The 23,361-nt window shown below is 34.7% G+C and overlaps 2 protein-coding genes across 2 annotated transcripts; one reads left to right on the plus strand and one right to left on the minus strand.

The window, feature by feature from the left end:
- Positions 1 to 1,020: 1,020 nt before the first annotated feature.
- LOC129944375 (casein kinase I) lies at positions 1,021 to 17,096 on the plus strand. The gene is made up of 5 exons (XM_056053757.1): positions 1,021 to 1,179; positions 1,245 to 1,422; positions 1,644 to 1,910; positions 9,660 to 10,434; positions 15,791 to 17,096. The coding sequence occupies exons 3-5, from the start codon at positions 1,829 to 1,831 to the stop codon at positions 15,966 to 15,968; spliced, it is 1,035 nt and encodes a 344-aa protein (XP_055909732.1). The 5' UTR covers positions 1,021 to 1,179; positions 1,245 to 1,422; positions 1,644 to 1,828; the 3' UTR covers positions 15,969 to 17,096.
- A 3,867-nt stretch (positions 17,097 to 20,963) lies between these two features.
- On the minus strand, positions 20,964 to 22,634 carry LOC129945549 (serine--tRNA ligase, mitochondrial). The gene is made up of 3 exons (XM_056055359.1): positions 21,905 to 22,634; positions 21,648 to 21,820; positions 20,964 to 21,590 (listed from the first exon to the last, which is right to left on the minus strand). Exons 1-3 carry the CDS (start codon positions 22,532 to 22,534, stop codon positions 21,095 to 21,097), a joined length of 1,299 nt encoding a protein of 432 aa, XP_055911334.1. The 5' UTR covers positions 22,535 to 22,634; the 3' UTR covers positions 20,964 to 21,094.
- Positions 22,635 to 23,361: the final 727 nt, after the last annotated feature.

Raw genomic sequence — 23,361 nt, forward strand, 5'->3', positions numbered from 1 at the left:
TATAGGAAGTAAAACAGAGTTACCTCTGGTGTATTCTCTACCTCTTACCTGTTTCGACATTTATCCGGTTTCCACACTATTTTTCATTATGCAGAAGCAGATACATGTAAACCCACTTTAATCAATCGATTTCCGTCGTCGATTAGTAATTTTGCCAACTGTTTCATGATTCCTAGGCCCGTGCATCCACGTAATGTACACTGATTTAAAAAATATTGCTGCTAAAAGTTTAAGTTAAGCTTATGACCACTTATGACTTTGTCGATATACGGTTCTAACAAGACTGGACTACAAGCTACAATTATTATTTTTTTTATTTTATAATCTCGAGACGCATTCAAAGCCAACACTACTCAAGTTATGGCAGAAATGTGGTAAAAGTGGTAAAAAATGTCATCAATAATATTGTTTTAAAACTGCCATTTGAATTATATTTTTCGTTCACAATCAATGGCAAAGACCAAACTTTACATTGTAATTATTTGTTCTTCAAAATTTGATCACTTTGTTCGTTTTATTTACACAAACACGCTTCAGCTTCGGCTTCACCTGACGTTTACGAGTTCAGCCATAGAAATTCAATGCATGCTATCACAATGGAGCTTCGACCTCACGTTTCGTTTGACAATCGTAAGAAAAAGAACGTAATGTGACTCTAAACGGAAGCTCTAGTTCAATTATCTGAAGATTTCCTTGGCTGTAAAAAAATGTTAACGAACAAAATATTTGCTCTTTGGAGGGATGAAATAATAGAAATGTTATTCAAAGCAACCGTGAAGCAGGCCCACCGTAACGGCACACAAAGTCGAAGCTGAAGCGTGTTTGTGATTCAGCCATATTCCATAAATGACACTTGAATCGAGAGCAACTAAAAAATTATTTGAACTGAGTAACTTAAAGTTGTCCAGTTGAAATCTGACCTCCAGGGAGCAGTAACGCATTCAGCTAGTTAATCTAGCTAATTCACAAACCACATGAAATAAAAACGAAAAACAACAACATACGAGTGTGAATGTGAGAACTGTTGCAAAAAATAAAGGACGGCAAATCGAAGACGAATCGCAATCGACAAATTAAAAAATGGCTGCTGCTTGTCAATTCCGCAGCTCTTTTGTCTGACGAGTTTTTGATTCAATTCATTTTTCTGTTATTGAAAATTTATAAAGAGTTAATTTTGAAGTACTTATTTTATTTTAATATTATTTCATTCAATAACAAATAAATAAAATTTCCCCCAATTACAGTGCGGCTCGGCACAACTCCCAGTATTCCGGATTTTAATTTCGGATACTGAAAATCCACCATTTAAATAATTGCGTATCGTCTCTGTTTTGTGTGTCCATCTCATCTCTGCTGAAACTGAAACACATTTTTATTTTTCGCTCATTAAAATAATTTCACTTCCAAATAAAATAATACAAAGTAAGTGCTTTTAATTTATTATTCATGATAAGATTCCTAAAATCAACACAATAAACTAAAGTAATCAAAATTTGTTTAAAAAAATAATTAAGAAAAAAAGTAGAATATAAAAAAAAAAAAAATTTGTTCACACGGTAAAAAAAAAAACACTGAAGAAAAAGTAAAGTCGAACAACACACTAATCCATAGCTGTCCTTCTCTTTTTCATTCAATTCTTATAGACGGATTCGTTCTCTCTTGCAATATATTGTCGAACAAATATCTACGAAAAAGTGGCACACGGAAAACAAAAAAGAAACGGGAGTACTTCAACACATTTTTATTTAATTTCCAATAAAAAAAAAATATTCCTCAAAATTCTTCGCTCTATAATTAAAAAAAAACTTAAATTGAATAAAACATAAATATGGAAAAGCTTCGCCAGATGAAAGACAGGGGAAGCTCTGAAATTATAATCGGAGGAAAATATAGAGTTATCCGGAAAATCGGTGAGTAATTTTGTAACTTTTTTATTCTTCCCATCATACAACGTTGTCTTCTTTTTTCTTTTTGTTCAAAAATCAAAAGAGAAGACGTGCATTTTCGTAAGTAGCAACATTTGATTGAGCTGAGATTGTTGTAGAGGTTTTTATTTTTGTTGGGTCCTTAAGTAGTTCTTGAAATGAGTTCCAGCTGGAGCTGGGTTTTAGTTTTGATTTTAAGGGCGAAACTTGTTTTTGCAGGGCAACAAGCAAACAGCAGGCAATTGGCTGCAGCCATTTTTATCTATATGCACTTCTAACGGGCTGCTATAGAAATCAGAATTATTCTTGGTTGCATTTGCTATTTCTAGTTAGGGCGCCGACTTTACAAAGGCTGCCTAAACAAAACACATCAGTTCAGTGTTCAGAACAGAATCGTCTCTAATTAAATTAAAACTGAGCCAAGGTGAGGCACTGTTTTCTAATTGGACGGCGATTTGAATCCAGCTGATGCTGGTTCTATCTTCTACAGTGAAAAGTGAAGCATTAAAAAGCTGGACACGTTCGGACAAGATTACGAAATGTTTTGTATAAAAGTACATGCTCGAGTGTAGGCTGGGCAATTGTCTGCCTCTGCAAGAAAATATTCCCAGAATAACGACGTCAGTTAAAGTCGATTAGGTTGAAAGGGAAAAGACACTTAATAAGGTTTTGGTTTGGTTATTCGTTTTGTATTATTTACAGGTTTATAACTTTTTTGTTTTGTTGTTGTGGTTTACTTGGTGGGTAGATTTGGTATCTATAGTTTCTCTATTTCTACCCAGCAAATGTAAGCCCTTTTTCTTGCAATGATTATTATGAATAATGAGCTCGATTAATGGGAACTTTCGTATTACACAACTTTGTGGCATTTTAATATTAAAAAAACACTCTTTGAGGTGGACAAAGTGGCCATCTACCTCATCGAAGTAAATAAATCGATTACAGCTGACGAAGAGAGGGAGAGAGAAATATTTAAATTTGGCTCACTAGCAAATAAAATAACCTACATTAGGTTTTAAAAACAAAAAGATATACCTAACTACACACCTAACTATCTAACTCTTTACACTAAACTATCTACCAATAATATAATTTAATTTAATCGATTTGTCTATGTTTTTTGTTTTTATTTTTGTTCAAGTGCAAATATATTTCTATTAAATTTGATTGAATTTTATAAATTCTTAAGACCTTGATTATAACACTGAATTGGCAAAACATGAAATTATGAATGAAGGTCGAGTTGTTTACTTCTTTATATTTCATTTTTTTCTATATACATATGTATATATATCTCTTTTGAGTAGGTATCTATCTATCTATACAAACCAATCCGTTGGAAGTAAAGATTAGACAAATATTAACTTAAACAAGACTCACAAATAAGCTTAGATGACACTTGTGTTGCTTTATGTACATTTAGTTACCTATAGTAGACGTTGAAGCTTATTTTGAAGCCCTATTTCTTAAGATTTCAAAGGTTAATGAGCAAAAACTAGGAACAACATAATTATCATGACAAACAAATATATTTTAACTCATTTATGTTTTGTGTCAGCAAATGGGATTAAGTGACTGCATACTGCTGAGATTATAGTTGATATTATATTCGCATGGTTAAACAATTGAGTGGTGGGGTTTCTTTCTTTTAAGACAGCGAATATGGGGGCGGATTCGAATATTAATGTTTTTGAAAAGGTCAGAGTTTGTTAAGTTTGTTATTTTTTCGTCTTCGTCAAACCCTTTTATGGTGACAAGACAAAAAACCTCAATTTTTGTATTTAATTTTATGAAAGTCCTTAACATGAAAACGATGATTAGTAGGGCATTTTTGTTGAATAATTTCTATCCAGTTTTGGTATGGGCAGCAGAAATTGCATTGTTCGTCGGTCATTTATAACTTTTTAATGACTCGACTAAAATCATATTAATACCTATACAAAATAAAGCTGATTTAAAATATCTTATGACGTAGCTCAAAGGGGTAGGCTCAATAATATACACGTTGCTATAGCCAGATTTATAGATTTCAATTTGGAATTATATACACAAATTTAACACTGCACTGAAGATCAACGATAAGATAATTTAGCAATGCACAGAGATCCAGGTCAATAAGAAGTTGGATTTCTGCCCAAATAAGAACAAATAATATCTAAACAACAGATACGAAACTAGAATTTGCACGAAATGATAATAAACAAATGAGATATGCAACATATTGTGTGCCGTTCTTCGATATTTTGTATTAGTCTACTCAATAGCTGGACCTCAATCTCTTTGCACGAAAGGTTCACCACTAAAGTGATTAGATAAACAGAACTAATACTGTTTTTCAGCTGAATCAATACAGAACTTTTGCAACTATCACCAAAAAACTATCAAAAAAACGAACATTCGTATATATAAAAGTTGTTCCAGTCAAATAATTTGTATTGGTTTAGAATTTTTGTATGTCACCTGACTGTTCATAATCTTACAGCACTGATCCACAGGCAAATTCTACAAATGCAATGCTTTTACAAAAACAATACAAAAATGTAAAATTTTAAATAAGTTTTAACCGTGTTTTTGATTGATAAAACCGTTTTTTAAGATAGATTGTTTTTGAATTGAAAACAAAAGATTTTGTTTTAAAAATGGCGGGATTTAAATATTCATCGAATGTAAAATCCAGAATTTTGAGTGATTTCAAAAAGGAGGAAATATTCCATTAAAAAATCAACTATTTGTAGAACGATCAAAAATGGAAAGGTATTATATTATAGAGAAGTAAGGTCTCGAAGCACCACAGCAAAAGATGATTGAAAAATAACAATTCTCTTCCGAAGAAACACCACGGTATCATACAGTACAGTTGCAGTGTGCTAACAACAACATTGGCCACTCCGTAATTCTTAGTTATTTAGTATCAATACCAAAGCACACGGACAAAAGAAGGGTTTGGTGGAGGTGTGTTCTCTGAACGACTGAAATTAAGTCTCCTATTCCGCCTTTCCACTCTTTGTATCGTGTTCTAGGCGGAACTTTTTGCGATAAAAGAAGTATTGTCCTGGCTTAAATAAAACGTGGTATCAACATCTGACATACTTAACTTCTCAGATAGCCAGGCCGCTATCAAATCTCTGGACTCCGTCTCTACAAACTCTGTAACAGTCCATAACTGTCGATTATTTCTAATGGAGATGGCACAACAGTTTAATATTTACCTTTGCTGGGTGCCGGGCCAAAGAGACATTCCAGGTAACTGTAAGGCAGATGAACTCGACATGAACGGTACAGTGCAGCCCATCCTACCACGTTAGGCAAATGCTATCATACCAATTGCTACTTGTAAATTGTTGCTAATGCAAGACGCTATGAAGAAGGCAAACACTAGGTGTATATAAGCTGAATAATAGGTGTCATAACTAAGCACTGTCTAATAGGAAAGCACACCAAGCTGCTAGGCGTTTTCTTAAATGACTTTTGCAAAAGCTGTATGGACGAGGAAGAGAAGGAAACAGTTGTTCACCTTCTCTGTACATGCCCCGCTCTAGCTCAAAAACGCAAGAATTAAAGGAGAATTCTTCTTTAACGATATAAACGATCTTAATCATATCAGAATAATCAACCTTTCACGTTTCGTAAGCATAGGAGGAAGCCTCAAGATTCAATGGGCCCTTAAACTTTCCTAAGTGTGTCCGATTCCATTATGGACAGCCACTTTAACCTAACCTATCCAGTTAATCCATCTATGAACGAGTTTCGACAACAATTTTATCCGTCAAACTCGTCACAAAGGGTGCAGTGCAAAAACCCGTGTTTGAGAAATTAATTTTTGTATAAAATTGTATAAAAAATATAAAAATTAAAAAAAAATTACCAGTAAAGCAAATAATATAAATATTATTGACAATGTGATTTTTTTTCGATTTTATGAAGTAACAAAAACGGTTTGGATCAAATATAGCACCATGCAGAAATATACGTTGATTTTTTACCGAGATAACAGAGTTCAGATATGGACCCACATCGGTTTTACGGAGGTATCAATACGTCTATAAACAATTTTCCCAACAACAGCAGTGACGAAGATTTTTCAGATGATGAGCACGAGGTTAACTGCCTCTATATATTCTAGAGTCTGATGAATCCGATTGGGAATTAGAAGATAACAATTCTCTATTCCTATTCTCTATTCAAATAGAAGTGCGATAGCTGAAGAAACCTAGAGGTGCGATGGGTTTTTGGGAAAAGGTGATAAGGTAACCGCATTCACAGGTGCACGCCAATACAATTCTACAAGTACTTTTTTACAGACGAAATGTTCAAAAATGTGAGAAACGTCCCGAGCAAATTGCCCAAATAACAGCAATGGAACTTGAACAGTTTGTTGGAATATGCCATTACATGTCCATCGTACAGTTACCATCAACTAGGCTTTATCGTAATGAAAAAAAATTAACTCTGTAATGGCATATAACCGGTTCGAAGAAAAAAAAGGTTTCTACATTTCAACACCAACTCGACGTAAATACCCAAAGGACAACCAGGACATGATCCCCTTCATAAAATAAGACCATTCTTGGATCAAACAAGGCAAAGACTACTTACTATTCCTAGAGAAGAATATATGGCAATAGATGAACAAATTATACCAACCAAAAGCAGATCATCAATGCGGCAATACAACCCAAAAAAAAAACACAAATTGGGATATCACAATTTTGTTCCCAGTGGTATCTCTCGGTTCAGCTTTGAACTTTGAACTTGAGCCCAAGGACATGTACACTGTACAGTTGTACACCGATTTGCCAAAAATTAGTACATCCAGTGACGTTGTTGTTCGAATGCCGAGAACTTTTCCCGTCGGATTCAACTACAAATTTGTCTTTGACAACTGGTACACGTTCTTACCGCTGTTTACTTATCTGGCAAAGTTCCTACCGAAAAGGAGTTTGAAAAAAAAAGAAGAGGTGCAACTGTGGAAAAACTGGCGACAATTGATAAGCTGGATATTTCTGTGGTAACATGGTTTGACAACAGAATTGTGAACCTTGCTTCGACTTATGTCTTGTAGCAACCGTCTTTTGAAGTCCAACTTACTTACTTAAGGTGGCGCTACAGTCCGGGGCGGACCTGGGCCTCAACCAACAAGCGTCTCCAGCCAGCTCGGTCCCGAGCTAGCTGTCTCCAGTTTCGCACGCCAAGTTGGTTGAGGTCCTCTCACATCTGCGTGCGCCACCTGAGTCGGATTGGATTCGAAGACCTTCCGGGCTGGAGCGTTGATGTCCATCCGCTCTACATGACGACCTAGCCATCTAAGCCGCTGGACTTTAATTCTTCTCCTCCATTCTCCATCTATGCGTACGGGACCAAAAATCACCCGAAGAATTTTTCTCTCGAAGCATCCTAAGAGGCTCTCATCTTTCTTTGACAGGGTCCAGGCCTCAGCGACATAAATGAGAACCGGGTGATGAGTGTCTCATAGATGGTGATTTTACATGCTCGAGAGAGGACTTTACTTCTCAATTGCCTTCTAAGTCCAAAGAAGCAGCGATTTGTAAGAGTTATTCTTCGTTTGATTTCAGCGCTGGTGTCGTTGTCTGCATTAATAGCGGTGTCTAGGTAGACAAAGTCCTTAACTACCTCAAAGTTATAGCTGTCCATGGTGACGTTTTGTCCAAGACGTCGTCGTTCAGTGTCCTTTTTTGATGACAGCATATACTTGGTCTTGCCCTCATTGACCACTAAACCCATCTTCTTCGCTTCCGTCGAAGATTGTGCTTCTAGTGTTGACGGTTGAGTTTTGCACAGTTCTTTCCAGAACGATGTTGAAGAAGTCGCATGACAGTACATCGCCTTGTCTAAAACCTTTTTTGACACCAAATGCATCGGTAAGATCTTTTCCGACCTTTATAGAGCAGTGTGCATTCTCCATCATCATTCTGCACAAACGGATAAGTTTGACAGGGATGCCAAAACTAGACATTGCTCTGTAGAGCTCTTCCCTATAGATGCTGTCATACGCGGCTTTAAAATCGATAAATAAATGGTGGGTATCAATTTCAAGTTAATGGGTTTTTTCCAAGATCTGACGTAATGTGAATATATGGTCGATAGTGGACTTTCCTGGTCTGAAGCCACACTGATAAGGACCAATCAGGTTGTTGACGAATGGCTTCAGACGTTCACATAATACGGCAGAGAGGATCTTATACGCAAAGTTAAGGAGACTGATGCCTCTGTAGTTGACGCAGTTTAGAGGGTCTCCTTTCTTATGTATCGGGCACACTATGCTGAGATTCCACTCATCGGGCATGCTTTCTTCCGACCATATTTTGCAGATGAGTTGGTGCATGCTCCGTACCAAGTCATTGCCTGCTGCTTTGAATAGTTCGGCAGCGATGCCGTCAGCTCCAGCAGCTTTATTTGACTTAAGTTTAGATATAGCTATCTTCACTTCGTCAAGGTCGGGTCCAACACTTCAACAAAAAAGAAAAGAGCAACCAAACGTGTCCAAACGCAGTCATGACATATAATGGGTGGAGTTGATCTTTTGCTCTTCTAGGATACTATAGAATACAAATTAGATCATACAAATTTTACCACAGATCGACATGACAGCCGTGAATGCGTGGCTATTGTACAGACGAACCCTTGATGGTTCTGAGGAGTGGCTGCTAACAAATTTCAAGTGCGCGGTAGCCGAAGATCATGCCATGCCAGCAAACTAAGCACAACTAGCAAACGTGGATAACGCTCTTATGTCAAGAATAATCTACAATTGCAGAAATTAAGAGGACCTGTTGCCATAATGCTATCACTGGAAGTTCGATTAGATCAATTAGATCACCTTCCTGTTTGGACCACAAGACAGCGGTGTAAGGTTCCAGACTGCCATGGAAGATCTTCGTGGAGTGCCGAAAATGCAAAGTAAATCTTTGCTTGAATGAGAAAACAAACTGCTTCACGATATTACATACTAGATAATTTTTTGAATAAATAATTGATTTAATTTATTGACATTTTTGTTCCATATATGATCCAAGTCGGAAATCGCAAAATGTTGCACTTTTTAAAAAAAAAATTTAAATTCCTGAAACACGTGTTTATTTAATTATAATTAACTATCACATGTATTTTTTTCATGAAGAAGACAAATATCATGCAGTAAGGGTTAATATCTACTTGAAAAGGAATTTTTACCGACCTGCCCTGCGTGAGTTTCACTCACAATTCCAGGCCTACAAAATCAGCTTCTAATCTCATTTGACTGCTCACAGAACTAAAAAAAAAAAAATATTAGCAAAATTATATCATTCGCAAAATCGTAAGAATTGCTGCTGTTTGCTCTTCTCTTAAATATTAATTAGCAAATTTTTACCATAACAACACTTTCGTTTTGAAATGTGTGTTAATATTTTATGAATTATATTGTGAACACACATCAAAAAAAAAGAAAGAAAGAGAGAGTAGAACTACAACATTAATGCGAGGTCAAAGCAATAAATCATGAAATTACAAGACCTGCTTTGAGCATAATAACAAAGAAAACCAAATACGGGGCTTCATGCAAATACATAAATTTATTTCCAGAAAATAAAAGCGAACACAGTCTTTGTACTTAAATGTTCATATAAGAGCATTGTTGCACCCAATAAAATTTTTGTTTTTTTTAATTTAATCATACTTAACCCTGTTGCCAATTGTCTTTTTAATGTTTGATTATTTTCTTGTTTTGTGTTTCAGGCAGCGGTTCATTCGGTGACATCTACCTTGGTATGAGCATACAATGCGGTGAAGAGGTAGCCATCAAAATAGAAAGTGCCAATGCTCGGCATCCACAGTTGCTCTATGAATATAAATTGTATCGAGTTTTGAGCGGTGGTGTTGGTATACCACGAATTCGATACTATGGCCACGAAAAAAACTTTAACACCTTGGTAATGGATCTATTGGGACCATCCCTTGAAGATCTCTTTAATTTTTGCACACGTCATTTTACAATTAAAACCGTTCTCATGCTGGTTGACCAGATGATCGGTCGCCTGGAATTTATACATTTGAAATGTTTTATTCATCGTGATATTAAGCCCGACAATTTCCTAATGGGCATTGGTCGACATTGTAACAAATTGTTCTTGATCGATTTTGGTTTAGCTAAAAAATACCGAGATCCTCGCAGTCGTGTACATATTCCCTATCGCGAAGATAAGAATTTAACTGGAACTGCGCGTTATGCATCGATTAATGCTCATCTTGGTATTGAACAATCTAGACGCGATGACATGGAATCTTTAGGATATGTTATGATGTATTTTAATCGTGGTGTTCTTCCATGGCAGGGCATGAAGGCAACTAATAAAAAACAAAAATACGAAAAAATCTCCGAAAAAAAAATGTCAACTCCGATCGAGGTCTTATGCAAGGGTTTCCCCGCTGAATTTTCAATGTATTTGAATTATTGTCGTAGTTTGAGATTTGAAGAGCAACCAGATTACATGTATTTGCGTCAGTTGTTTAGGTAAGTAATTTTGTTTTATTTTTTTACAGCTGTTTTTTTTGGTTGACTCAAAATCCATAACATGATTTTTCATCAGCATAAACTGTTATGTAATTTTGTACGCTATAATTTAGTAAATATTTAAGGTTAGTTTAAGAAAACAGTTCTTAGGTATAGGTTTTCACATAACTTGGAAGTTCAGATAACTTAAAAGTATTCCACTGCTTTTAAAAAAATGGATAGGTCTTGGTGTCTGGACCCGGACATAGAAAAACTTAGTTTACGCTTTAAAACTGAATATTTATTCCATCCTAAGGGGCGTTCTATTAAGAGGTTTCACTTTTAAATTATGAAATTAACAATAGAAAACAATCACAACCAATATTAGGAAGCCACGTTTCCGGTTGCATAACCCTATGCTTGTCATGAGATTCTCTATAAGCAGTTCGCACGTTTGTGGCTGTTTGTTGTAGATAACTTAACGAATTCCATCTTTAAGGTCTTGAATTGATTGTGGAGTATTTTAATATATTTTGTGTTTCACGTGGGTCTAAAGAAAAAGTCTTAAGGTGTAAAACTTGATGACTATGATTAGAATTTAAGTTTTGTCTACACATGGAGGGACATTGGAAAACAAATTGGTTCTTAAGCATGCAAAACTATCCAATAGGTTTACTTGATTATATGTTGAACCTGGAAATTTAGTAAACTTTTTTTGATTAACCAAAAAATCGTGTTTTTTGAATAAAGTAAAGTAAAGTAAAGTAAAGTAAAGTAAAGTAAAGTAAAGTAAAGTAAAGTAAAGTAAAGTAAAGTAAAGTAAAGTAAAGTAAAGTAAAGTAAAGTAAAGTAAAGTAAAGTAAAGTAAAGTAAAGTAAAGGGTACGTTATTATGGCCACCATACAAAAATCATGTCTTGAAAACGAAAATGATGCCATGCATTACAGATTGGTTTGAAAAAGGTTACTTTTTACCTTGTCACAAGTCCAAAAGAGTGACTGCCTTTTTGGAGGAGAATAGTGTAAACGTATTGGGATGTTATTAAAATCTCTGAAGTTCATAAAATAGCTCAAGAAAAAATCATCAATATAATCATAATGAGCTTCCAAATATCGAGTAGACTTAGGGCGATTTTGTTCACTAGAAGTTGAACATAACTTGGGGATTTTTATTGTCAACTTGAGAATTCGGTTTTGTTCACTCAAAGTTGACGTTTATAACTTTCGGTTTTAAACTCGAGAGTTTACAAACTTTTGATTTTCATAACTTCCCGAAAAAGTAGAAGTTAAGAAGAAAACTTTTGTTTTATATATTAAAAAAAAAATTAACAAAAATGTATCGAAGAAATTATTTTTGGGAAAATTCGGCATATTCATCTTCAAGCAGCGAAGATGGAGAAAGTCTGCAAATTGAGAGACGGGAATATAAAATGTTCAAACGCATTCAATTAAACACGTGGGATGACCTAGACTTTTTGCGTCGTTTCCGTCTCTCAAAACGCACGACAATGATGGTGCTAGAAGAAATAAACTATTCCTTGCCGTGTGATGAAAGGAGGTAAAATTTTCTCGTTTTGGTTGAAATGTGGAAGTGAAATATTTTTCATTTTTCTAAAAAGATCACGCGAATTACGACCTACCACGCAATTGCTAATTGCATTAAGGTATTATGCGCTTGGATCTTTTCAATTAGCAATCGCGGATTTTTCAGGGGTTTGTATTACAAGTGCACACGTTGTGTTGAAACGTGTGTCCAGAGCACTTGCCGAACTTTCCCCAAGGTATATTCAAATGCCCCAAAACGCAAAACGAGCGCTTGAAAGCAGCTAAAGAATTGTTTGCAGTGGCAAAGTTCCCTCGGACTATTGGTGCAATAGATTGCACCCATATTCGAATTCAATCGCCAGGTGGAACAGATGCAGAAAACTTCAGAAATCGAAAAGGGTGGTTCTCGTTGAACGTCCAGACGGTGTCTGCAGCTAATTTAAAAATTAACGATATCGTGGCTCGGTGGCAGGTACAGCTTATGCGCTTGGAAAAGGCGGTTCCCAGTTTTAGCAACTGGATTGAGGTGTAGGCTTGACACTGTTCAATCAGTAATAGTGGCTTGTGCCGTTCTCCATAACATTGCCATCGACCAAAACGAATCGCAATCGGCATGTTTTTGCTTCTCTTCCGATAACTTACTTTGAATTTCACCTCTGTCCATTTTTCGTCGACGGCATTGCAACAACGGGTTTATCGTCTTCTTTAATTTTGAGGGATTCACCCTCTCCCAAGATTCATCACCTTCTGGACCTTTAACTGACAATGGCGACTCTGCATTTTGGTTTTTGGTCGTTTTTGAATCTCCGACTTGGCAGTTAAAAGTGGCCTCGCCGGTCAAAAGTGTTTTATTACTTTTATCCGAAGCATCGACTACGATCACATTCAAATTCTCATCTTCCGAATTGAGACAAAAGGTAACATCGTCCACAATTATATCCTCCAAAGAAATATATTCCGTTTGATCGGTAGGTGCAGTGATTTTATGGCAATCGTATTCCAATACCGATTTGTTGGCCGTATAGTGACTATCACCTACTACCGCAGGAAGACCTAATGTCGAAGTAGTCAAAAGAACAGATAATTCTTCCATAGCTTCGCTTAATGGTGGTGGTTCTTTTTTGGGTGGTCCACCACCTGTCTTTTTTGCATCTCTTGAGAAACAAAATGCTCGATCTCTTAACGTTTGCTTTATTTTAATATACTTTTCACGAAGAGATTTTAGATTTCGTTCCTTTAAAAAAATAAAGAGATACATAGTACGATATGAACATACAAAATATCTCATCGGGTACTTACACATCCTGGCGGTGCAACATTGAATGCACGTGTTATTTTCACCCATGCCTTTTCTTTATCACGATTGGTTACCTTGTCTGTCTTTTTATTTTCTATCACTGATTTGTATAAAAGAGCATTTTTAACTAACCAATCCTCCTCTTCGGGAGTATAAAGCACTTTAGACATTCTTTTTGTCGTTTCCTTGATATTCATGTTTATTATTTTTTTGTATTAATTTTAAAATCAAAACATCAACAGCTCGTTTGCTTTTCAAATTAAAAACTGACATAATTTGTATTGACTGTCACAAATATCCCAAGGATAATTTCAAAACTGAAAGTTGGCCAACTTTTGTTTTTCAAACTCGAGAGTTATGAAAAAAATAGTGAACAAAACAGATTCTTAACTTTTGTTTTAACTCTCGAGTTAAAGTCAACTCTCAAGTTTGTCAACTTGAGAGTTTGCTTCAAGTTAAGCAATAGTGAACAAAATCGCCCTTAATATTTTCTTTTTTTATTTTTCCAAAATAGCTTAAATTCGGTAAAAAAAATGTAAAAGCTATGAATGAAAATTGACTTTCTTAAAATGTACGAGTATGCGTGCTCATCTGAAAATATTTAAAAAAATGCTTTATGGAAATTCGTTTATCGTTTTAAGGAATTTCTTGAAGAAAATTTGTATTTTTGGAATATACTTATGTTTCTTCTTCTTCGGTTTATTAATTATTTTATTTCTGACAGTTTTTGTCCCATGTTTTCTTTCGCAAAGCCATTTTATTCATTTAAAATGAACGTACGATGACTGCACACATGCAGTTGTACCTGTGTTCATCATGTTTAAGGTAGGACATCTCTCAGCCATAGACTCCATTCCGACTTAAGAATGAGCCTCATTAATAGAGATTTTAAATAACATATGTGTTTAAAATAAGGAATTATATGGAAACTAATAAAATTTAAAAATTCAAATAAGATACAGTTAAAGGTTTGTTTAATTAAAAATGTTCGTTAATTATTCTTGCTCTATATCTGAGCGCAATTACACAATATTCATAAAGTCTATTAACGTTCATATGATTCAATTCGTCCAGGACTTGCTCTTCAGATAAAACATCGCTCCCAAGAACGCTTCTTCTGGTTTCTTTCAGAGTTGGGCATCTTCCCAAAAAGTGAATGACGTTTTCTCTTTCTATCATGTTGCAAATGCTGCATTCTAATGGTAGATCAGGTCTGTGAGGCATGAAGTTCAAATTGATAAGGTCGCTGCGAAGTCTGACCATTGTAGTGATAACATTAACCTTATTAGAGTCACGAAAATAGTTTTTCTCTGCCAAATTGTGATTTAATCTACTGTAAACTGTTCTGTAGATGGAACTGGTTTCTTCAGCTATATATTCAGCTCTATATTTCTCATCCACCTTCGAGATTACATTGTAGAAGAGAGTCTTGCAACTACCAATGTTTTCCAGGTTTAAATCAAAGCTTAAATTGCATTCTTCAGCAAGTTTTGACCACTCTCTATACCAGCTGTTTCGTTCGTGTATGGCACTGATAGCTACCTTCTTGACTAATTTGGATTCTGATAAATTGAATTGTACCGAAGAAAATCGGTTTCTGTTCATGAAGCATCTTTTCCATGATATGTTAATGGCTGTTTTCGCCTTTTCTAACTTCACAGTTAAATGCTTCTGCATGCTCAAACTTCTCGTAAAAATTAACCCTAGGTATTTGTATTCGGTTACACATTCTAAGGCTTCTCCGTTAAATGACCATTTCTCGTTAGAAGCATTTCTTCCACCACCGTTTTTAAATATCATCACTTTAGACTTTTGCGTATTAACGATTAAGTTCCATAAGCAACAGTAATTAATTAACCTGTTTATCATGAGCTGTAACGCTTCCGGCGAATACGCAAACATGATAATATCATCTGCAAATAATAAGGCCTTCATATGTGTTCCTGCGAAATCCACGCCACCAGGTAGATAATCAATCAGGTCATTTATAAAAAGTGAGAACAAAGATACCATGTATTGGCGTTTGTAGAATGCCTGATAAATCTGTGTATTTGTCAAAACCTTAGGCTCAGTGATTTCTTCCATCTGCTACAATCACCACTATCCTCGGTCGAAAAATTTGCTGACGATGACCAAAAAGTGGTTTAGTTTTGCGAACAGTTCACCATTTTTTAAACTTAATTTTAAAATTTGAATTTGTTGAAGTTTGAATTTGTTCTATTTTAAAGCAACAGTGTAATTTTTACTTCTTAAATTTAACGAGATAACGGGCTTTTCAAATTCAAATATTAAAGGCAGCATTCCTAAAATGTTTTAAATTCGTTTGTAGGCTAAGAATTAAAAACGTTTCCTTAATATTACAATATTACATGAGCTTGAATTTCCCAAAATTTAGTTTCGAGTCGAACCTTCTTTAATTATTCATAATGATGACCTTAAAATTTCCTAAACGTTTAACTTAAACAAATAAAAATGAAGACTACCTTTTCTTAGATACTGCAAAAAAACATGTTTGCTAATTTTCTTACTATTTCAGAATTTTGTTCCGCACCCTTAATCACCAATATGATTATATCTATGATTGGACAATGCTAAAGCAGAAGACTCATGCGGGTCCAGCGAATGCAGCTATACCCCAAGGAACGGCAGAACCTCGCAACGAAAGGGATAAGGAGAAAGAGAAACAAAGCGGAAAAACAATGCTTTCCGATTAAATTAGATTAAAATATAAAAAAAAGCAATTTATTTCTTTAAAGCGTTATCTAAATTAAATTGAACAAACAAAACAAAACAAACAACAACAACAAAAAAATATACAAAAAAAAAACACACAGAAATAGCAATTTTAAACTAATTGAAAGGAAATATTATATGAAAACAAAAACAAAAAATAATTATAATAATAATTTCGCGCCGAGTAAAAACAAACCACAAAACAAAACCTACCACACGATGACATTTCTGCAAAAATAATTTGCACAACAGGTTTAATTTACGTCGTCATTAAAACTTCCTTTTCTCTTTCTTAATCTTTCAAAAGAATAAAACAAAAATAATAAACATGTAACCAACAGAATCAAATTATTAACTAAAAACAATGATTTGTCAGTCAATGTTAATGTTGAACAATGTAAATTTAATTTTTTAACAGAATCCTTAGATCTTTTATTTAAAGATTTTGGCTAAAAAAATATATACAAAAATTTAAATGGAAATAAACAAAATAACATCTTTAAAAAAATCACACCAGCCCTTTATAATTGTATTTTTCAATTTTTTTTCCTTTTTGTTTTTAATGACCGATCTATTTTCGTTTGGAAATAAGTTAGCGCTATTTTTTATATCGTTAAGATTTTATATATTATTATCTTCTTTATTTTGTATTTACAAAACTTACTCATTCATAAAACATACATTGTTTTGTAAAATGAACTTTTTTTGTTTCATTTATGCTACTTTAGCTATATTCTTTGTTTTGTTTTAAATCTTCATGCATAAAAATATATTTCACTAAACAGTCTAGTTTAAGTTTAAACGCATAAACTATATTTTCATTATAGGCCCTGAAGGAAAATTAAACAAAACAAAACAAAAAAAAAATGTGTAATTGATGCAGAAACAATAAATAATTTTTGTATGTAAGGAACCATAATCATTTCGTAGAATAATATATTATTAATTAAACGAAACAAAAAAAAGTCTACAATATAAACACAAAAACAAAAAAATGAAACAAATTTCTAAATGCATACATTACTTATGAACCTGTATCCGATAATTGGTTTATTGATAAGTGAATAAAGCAATTAAACAAAAAATGGGGCAGACCCCTTAAAACTAAATTTGATTATTTTTGGTAGTACATATTACATTGCTGAAGATGCTTTTGATTGTATAAGACTTGATGTGAAAGTAAGTTTTTGGCGAATATTGATGAAGAAGAATGAACAACACCTTACTTACCAATATATTCTCGGTATCGGGGTGAAGCTGTGGTTATATATATAAATTGACTTATTTATCAAGTAATACTATTATTTTAGTGCATTCATGTAAAATTTCATATAAATGTGATTATTATTTACCGTTAAATCTCTATTTAAACAGAATCATAATGGTAACTGAGACGATGATGGTGAAAATTGAGCATCGCGCTGTAATTAAATTTCTCACTAAGCAAGGAAAAAGTCAAAAAGCTATTCATGAAGAAATGGTGGCAGTTTACCACGGTTCCGCACCTTCATTATCAACTGTCCAAAAGTGGTCAAGTGAGTTCAAGAGAGGCAGAGAGAGCATTGAAGACGACCCCAGCTCCGGCGCCCCGGCTAGTGCTTGTACTGGAGAAAGCATCAAAGAAGTCGAAAAACTTGTTCTCGAGGATGCCCGAATAAAGGTGAAAATGATGGCAGAGATCACCAAGCTTTCGACTGGTACCATCCACACCATCCTTCATGACCACTTAACCTTTCAAAGGTGGGTGCCATGAATGCTCACAGCGCCTCAGAAAAAAGTGAGAATCGCATGCTGTAGAGAGCTTTTGGAGATGTGTAGTGAGAACGCGGACGGTGTTATGCATCGGATTGTTAGTGGGGACGAAACATGGGTTCACCACTATGACCCTGAAAGCAAAAAAGAGTCCATGCAGTGGCATAAAAAAGGAACAGACCCCCCGAAGAAGTTCAAAGTCACTCCGTCTGCTGGAAAGCTCATGGCCACAGTTTTTTGGGACTCAAAGGGAATCTTACTCATTGAGTACAAAAAAAAAAGGTGAAACCATCAACGCCTAATCCTCAATATCTCAAGATGTAACAAAGCATTGATGTTAGGGGAGATTATATTGAAAAATAAAAACAATTTAAATTGAATTCGCATTTTCCTTCATGTCGATACCGAGAATATATTGAACGCCCCTCGTAGTTCTCCGTTTTTCCACTAACCGTTGGGTTGTCAACTAGCTTTTTATAATGATACTACAAGCTATAGAGGATTCCGGCCTTATTATCACGTACAAGATCTTCTCTGCAGTAATTTGTGAACGTCTAAAGGCCATCGTCTACAACCTGATACGTACTTATCAGTGTGGTTTTATACCAGGAAACTCTACAGTTTATCCATTATTCATTATGGAAAATACCCAAGAACACTAAATCGACACCCTCAATCTTTTCATCGATTTCAAGGCCGCATATGACAGCATCTACAATCCGATTCGAATCTGGGGCCTTATTATGGGATTCGCGGCGAATCGTTTTGCTAGCGAGTTTGCCATTTTTTAATTATTGCTTTCGTTTTCGCCTTCTTCGTTTTGAATTCGACTAATTAACGAATTCGAAGGCGAATTTGAAATGTCATAATGTTTGTTGGCGAGTTGAAATCCCCCAGTTTTTTTTTGGCGGACTCACAGGCGAAAGCGTGTTTATTATTATTCACTGATCGATTTCCTGGACTCTTTCTTGATTGTAATTATATAAAAATGTGAGCTAGCTTTATTTTAATATTCTTTTAATTTATTCACAATCCACAATACAATATAAAATTTTAAAATTCATTTAAGGAACGATGAAAACAAGCAAACAAATCGCAATACATTTTTGGTTCTCGTCGAGTTTATGAAGACAAATAAGGCCATTGCAACGGGAAACAATTTTAAGTAATATTAAATATTTTATATTGTTTATTGAATAAATCACAGATTCAAATTTCACAAATTCAATTAAAGCAAAGCTGTGAAAACAAAAGTGTCAAATCACTGGAATATTGGAGGAAAAAATGTGAAATCACTGGAATATATAGGAAGAACTATTTTCGCTTCCCCGCGAATTCGTTAATAAGGAAAAACGACGCGAGTCGAATTTGAAAGGTCGAATTGAAAACGAACCGCCGCGAACCTCATAATCAGGCCCCTGATATTCGATTTGTTTATGAATTCGTACTCTGTAAAATGTTCAAATCGAATAAAACAATCATCTAGTAATTTTTCGATTTATGGAATAGATTTGCCGAGTTTCGAAGTATTCGAATAACAAAGAAGACAGGGTTTTTTGTGTTGAAATTTGTCTTTTGAAAAGTATCCTTTTTCTTCAAGTCATACGAATTTCAAATTGCTTTTGTTTGGTATGCACATTTTTCGCTGATGATTCCCTGTAATGGAATTTATTTGCTTAAATTTTTAATAAAAAGGTGCAAAAATCAGAATGTGGATTTGTCCTTCCGTAAATACTAGATTTCTTATCGGCATTGGAAATAGAGAGTACAAAATATTGGTATTCGAAAATATTTGCTTTCGAATCGCATTACAGAGTAGGGCCCCTGTATTGAGCCATGTCTAATCTTGCCATCTTTGCCAAACTCATTCGTTTGTGCAGGATGACTATGGAAAATTCGGGCTGCTCCATAAAGGTTGGAAACTACTTAAACAAACCTTTTGAAGACAAAAAAGGCATTAGACAAGGTTGTGTGCTGTCCTTTTATTTCTTTCATTCTGTCCTTGAAAGAATAGTGCAGAGCTCCCACGTCAAAACTAGAATCAATATCTTTCAAAAGTCTGTCCAATTACTCACATATGCTGATGACATAATCGGAAGATTTCAGCGGGATGTCAATAGGGCTTTTGTGAGCAATGAAAGCAAAGTACTTGCTGTCAACAAAAGAACCTACAAAACCAGACATAACTTTGAGCTAGTTAAGGATTTTGTCTACCGATATGGACTCCGATATAAACGTAGAAAACAACACCAGCGCAGCGCTGAGATCAAACTAATATTGCTTTTGCTTTCGTTTGTTTCAGGAAAAGATGGAGATGTTGCAGAGGAGATGAAACGAAGAGTTGTACAGTGACGTTTACTCAGCCAGAAGGATAAAAATCCATCGCATGAAATGGATGGCCGAGTAGAGCGCATGGAAACCAATGCTTCGCTGTGGAAAGTAGAGTCTCTGTGAAAGCAGGAGAAGTTGAAAAGTACGTTAAGATGTACCTATTCATATCTGCCATAGAATTACATTCTACACGATATTTTTGGAATGAAAGCTCAAGACACCCGAAAGTAAATTCTGTGATTCCATCTAGCAGGTTTGAAGAAATCAAACTTTTCTTGCATTTTAATTCCAACTCGACGCAATTACCCAATTATCAACGTGAATATGATCCCTAAGACAAAAATCGACCATATCTAAATAACTAATGAGAAGACTCCTAAAAGTTTATAATCTATTGCAGTTAATGAGCAAATTATTCTAACAAAGTTTAGGTCATCAATGCGACCGTATAATCAAAAAAAAAAAAAAACAACACAAAAAGGGGGATATACAAATTTTGAACTTAGCGGAGTCTCTGCCTGTGACATCTAAAGTTTTTTTTGCACGGGTACTGCCTCTTGCTAGGAATTGACAAATTCTCCATTAGTAATTCTTGTCATGAAAAGTGCTTTCTCAAATTAGCCGTTCTGATTCGGCTTAAAACTGTAGGTCCCCTCCTTTCACGAAAACAGTACTCGCACACAGGAATAGTTGAGAGTTGTAAGTCACTAGGCCCTAGTTAACATCGCTGTACAGCCCTTTAAGCTCGTCATATAATCTTTCTTTCTAATGACACACAAAATCAACAAACAAACGAAGTGTTTTCTCTCAAAGACCCAACTAAATTTGTATACTTATGTTTCAAAGCTCAAACTTCTGCATACTAATGTAGAGTAAAAAGCTTTTCATTAATATAAAATTAGAAGAACGCTGAGTTTTTTTATTTCACCTAGAAAATACCTGCCAAAATCGAATTCTTCAAATTTAAATACACAGTTTATACAAAAATAGTTTTTTTTTGTTAATATAAAATCTTTATTTTTTCCTACTTTGCCGATTTTATGTGCTTGACTAACTTAAGCTCTGGCAGTCGTTTTTCCCTCTTTATTTCTTCCAAATTATTCATATACTTTTGTAATTCATTTGGCACTCTTATTGATCCGCCCTCCAATTGATTATTTTCAAATAAAGTTATCAAAAGTCGAGGTATAGCACCAGCCGTTCCATTTACAGTATGTGCAAATTTTACTTCGTTGTTATTTGTTCGATAGCGTATATTGAGACGTTTTGCTTGATAGTCTGTGCAATTACTGCAACTCGAAATTTCTCCCCACATTTGCCTGCCAGGCATCCATGATTCTATGTCGTATTTTTGATATGCCGGCGCACCAAGTTCAGATGGGGGCATATCCAAAAGTTTAAAATGAATGCCAAGTTTGTCGAATAAGCTAATTTCGATATTTTTAAAAGATTCCAGCATTTCTTCGGATTGTTCCTCAGCACACACCGAGAACATTTCGACTTTTGTGAACTGATGTACCCTGAAAGAAATTTTAATTACAATACATTTTATTTGGGACCTTTACGGCTTAACCTACCTGTACATGCCTTTCTCTTCATGTAAACCGGATGTTTCAGCACGATAACATCTGCTAACTGATGTTACTCTCAAAGGGAGTTCCTCCTCGTCAAATATTTTATTGGAAAAATAGCCAGCCAGCGCCATTTCAGATGTTCCTGAAAGGCATTTTCCAGAGTTCAATTTGTAGACCTGAAAGAGATTGTATTTATTTACATACATATAATGAATTGTTTGACTTGTAAGAAAAATAAAATTTGAATATTAAGTAGGTACTTGCGTTCTCTCCCCAGACGTTTGCATTCCACATCCCTCAATCACCTCCTTGGGCAATATATCTGGCACAGAGATCAACCGAAACCCCACCGACTTGAGTTTTGTCAGAAAGTATTGTGTGAGAGCGTGTTCCATTTCGGCAGCACCTCCCATTAGATAGTAGCTCTTGTGGCCGGTAAAATTTCCCAAATGATCCATGCGAAGTAAATTAGCTTTCGATGCCAGTTCTGAAAATTCTTTTGGTTTGAATTTAAATTCAGTTTCTTTGTTGTATCTGGCAAGTTCTCGGGGATCATCACCATAGTCCAGTAATCTGGGATGAGTTTTGTTCGGTAGCTTATGCAATTCTTGTTGGAGGGATCTTTGTAAATTTTGAATTTCTGACTGATTCAAATGAGGAGTATTAAGGTTTTCTAAAATTGACCGGATGGTAGGAACATTATTGTGGTGTTTTCTAATAATACAATTTTTCTCCGAACTATCCAATTCATTTTGGAGTGTTGCATCACATTTCGCTGTGGAATTAACATCAATTTGATGTAAATAATCTACGTTCCTTGAGAGGTGTTTTAATAGAGAGTTGGAGGGAAGAAAATATTTTGATATTCTCAACTTTCGTATAGTGAACATTTTGCAAAGATAAATAACTTTTTAAACTTTTTACACCAAAGCAGGAATTTGGTAAACAAAACTTTGACAGATCGGCATCAGTGCATGTTGCATGACAGGACAGCTCAACAATTAGGCGTGTTTAACTTAAGGCTAAAAATAAACAAGCGGTGGTTGCGTTCTGCTGGCTGTTCAGTCGCTGAACGCAGTAATTTACGTTTCATTATTTTTAAATTGTTAAAAAACATTGATTTAAGTGTAATTTTTTACAAAGCTAAAACATACATTCGGAAAGGTATCTCACTAATGTAAGGAAAATATTACAATTAATAACAATTAAAAGGAAATTTTAAAATTTATTTAAAAACAAGGAAGAATTCGAAAGCTTTTGGTTCACTTGTAAAAACATTATAGCAATACTGATGGAGATGAAGATCCTATAAAGATGAACATGTTCTCAAAAATTCATTTTGGTCCCTAAACTCTATCTCACAAACATCCATTTTATATGTACCTATACATAGATCTCAAATACAGACACATTTTAATCAATCATAATTAAATTTATCTCTCTACTATGATACTGAAGTATTTTTTTTTAGAATTCTGTATGATCAAAACTATAACTGTATGATACCACTTGGTCAAAATTCTGTAAAGCGGTCCCTAGGCGTTCAATATTATTGTACAGTTTTTAATACTGCACAGTTTTATTTAGCGTCTAGGAATAATATTGCAAGGTTGTGCAATATTATTGAAGAAAATCAAAACCCTTTTGATATTTATAGCACAATATAAAATATTGTATCGTTTGTCGGTACAATTTCTTAATATATATATCGAATTTC

The sequence above is a fragment of the Eupeodes corollae genome, chromosome 2, assembly GCF_945859685.1.
Source record: "Eupeodes corollae chromosome 2, idEupCoro1.1, whole genome shotgun sequence".
Classification (NCBI taxonomy): Eukaryota; Metazoa; Arthropoda; class Insecta; order Diptera; family Syrphidae; genus Eupeodes; species Eupeodes corollae.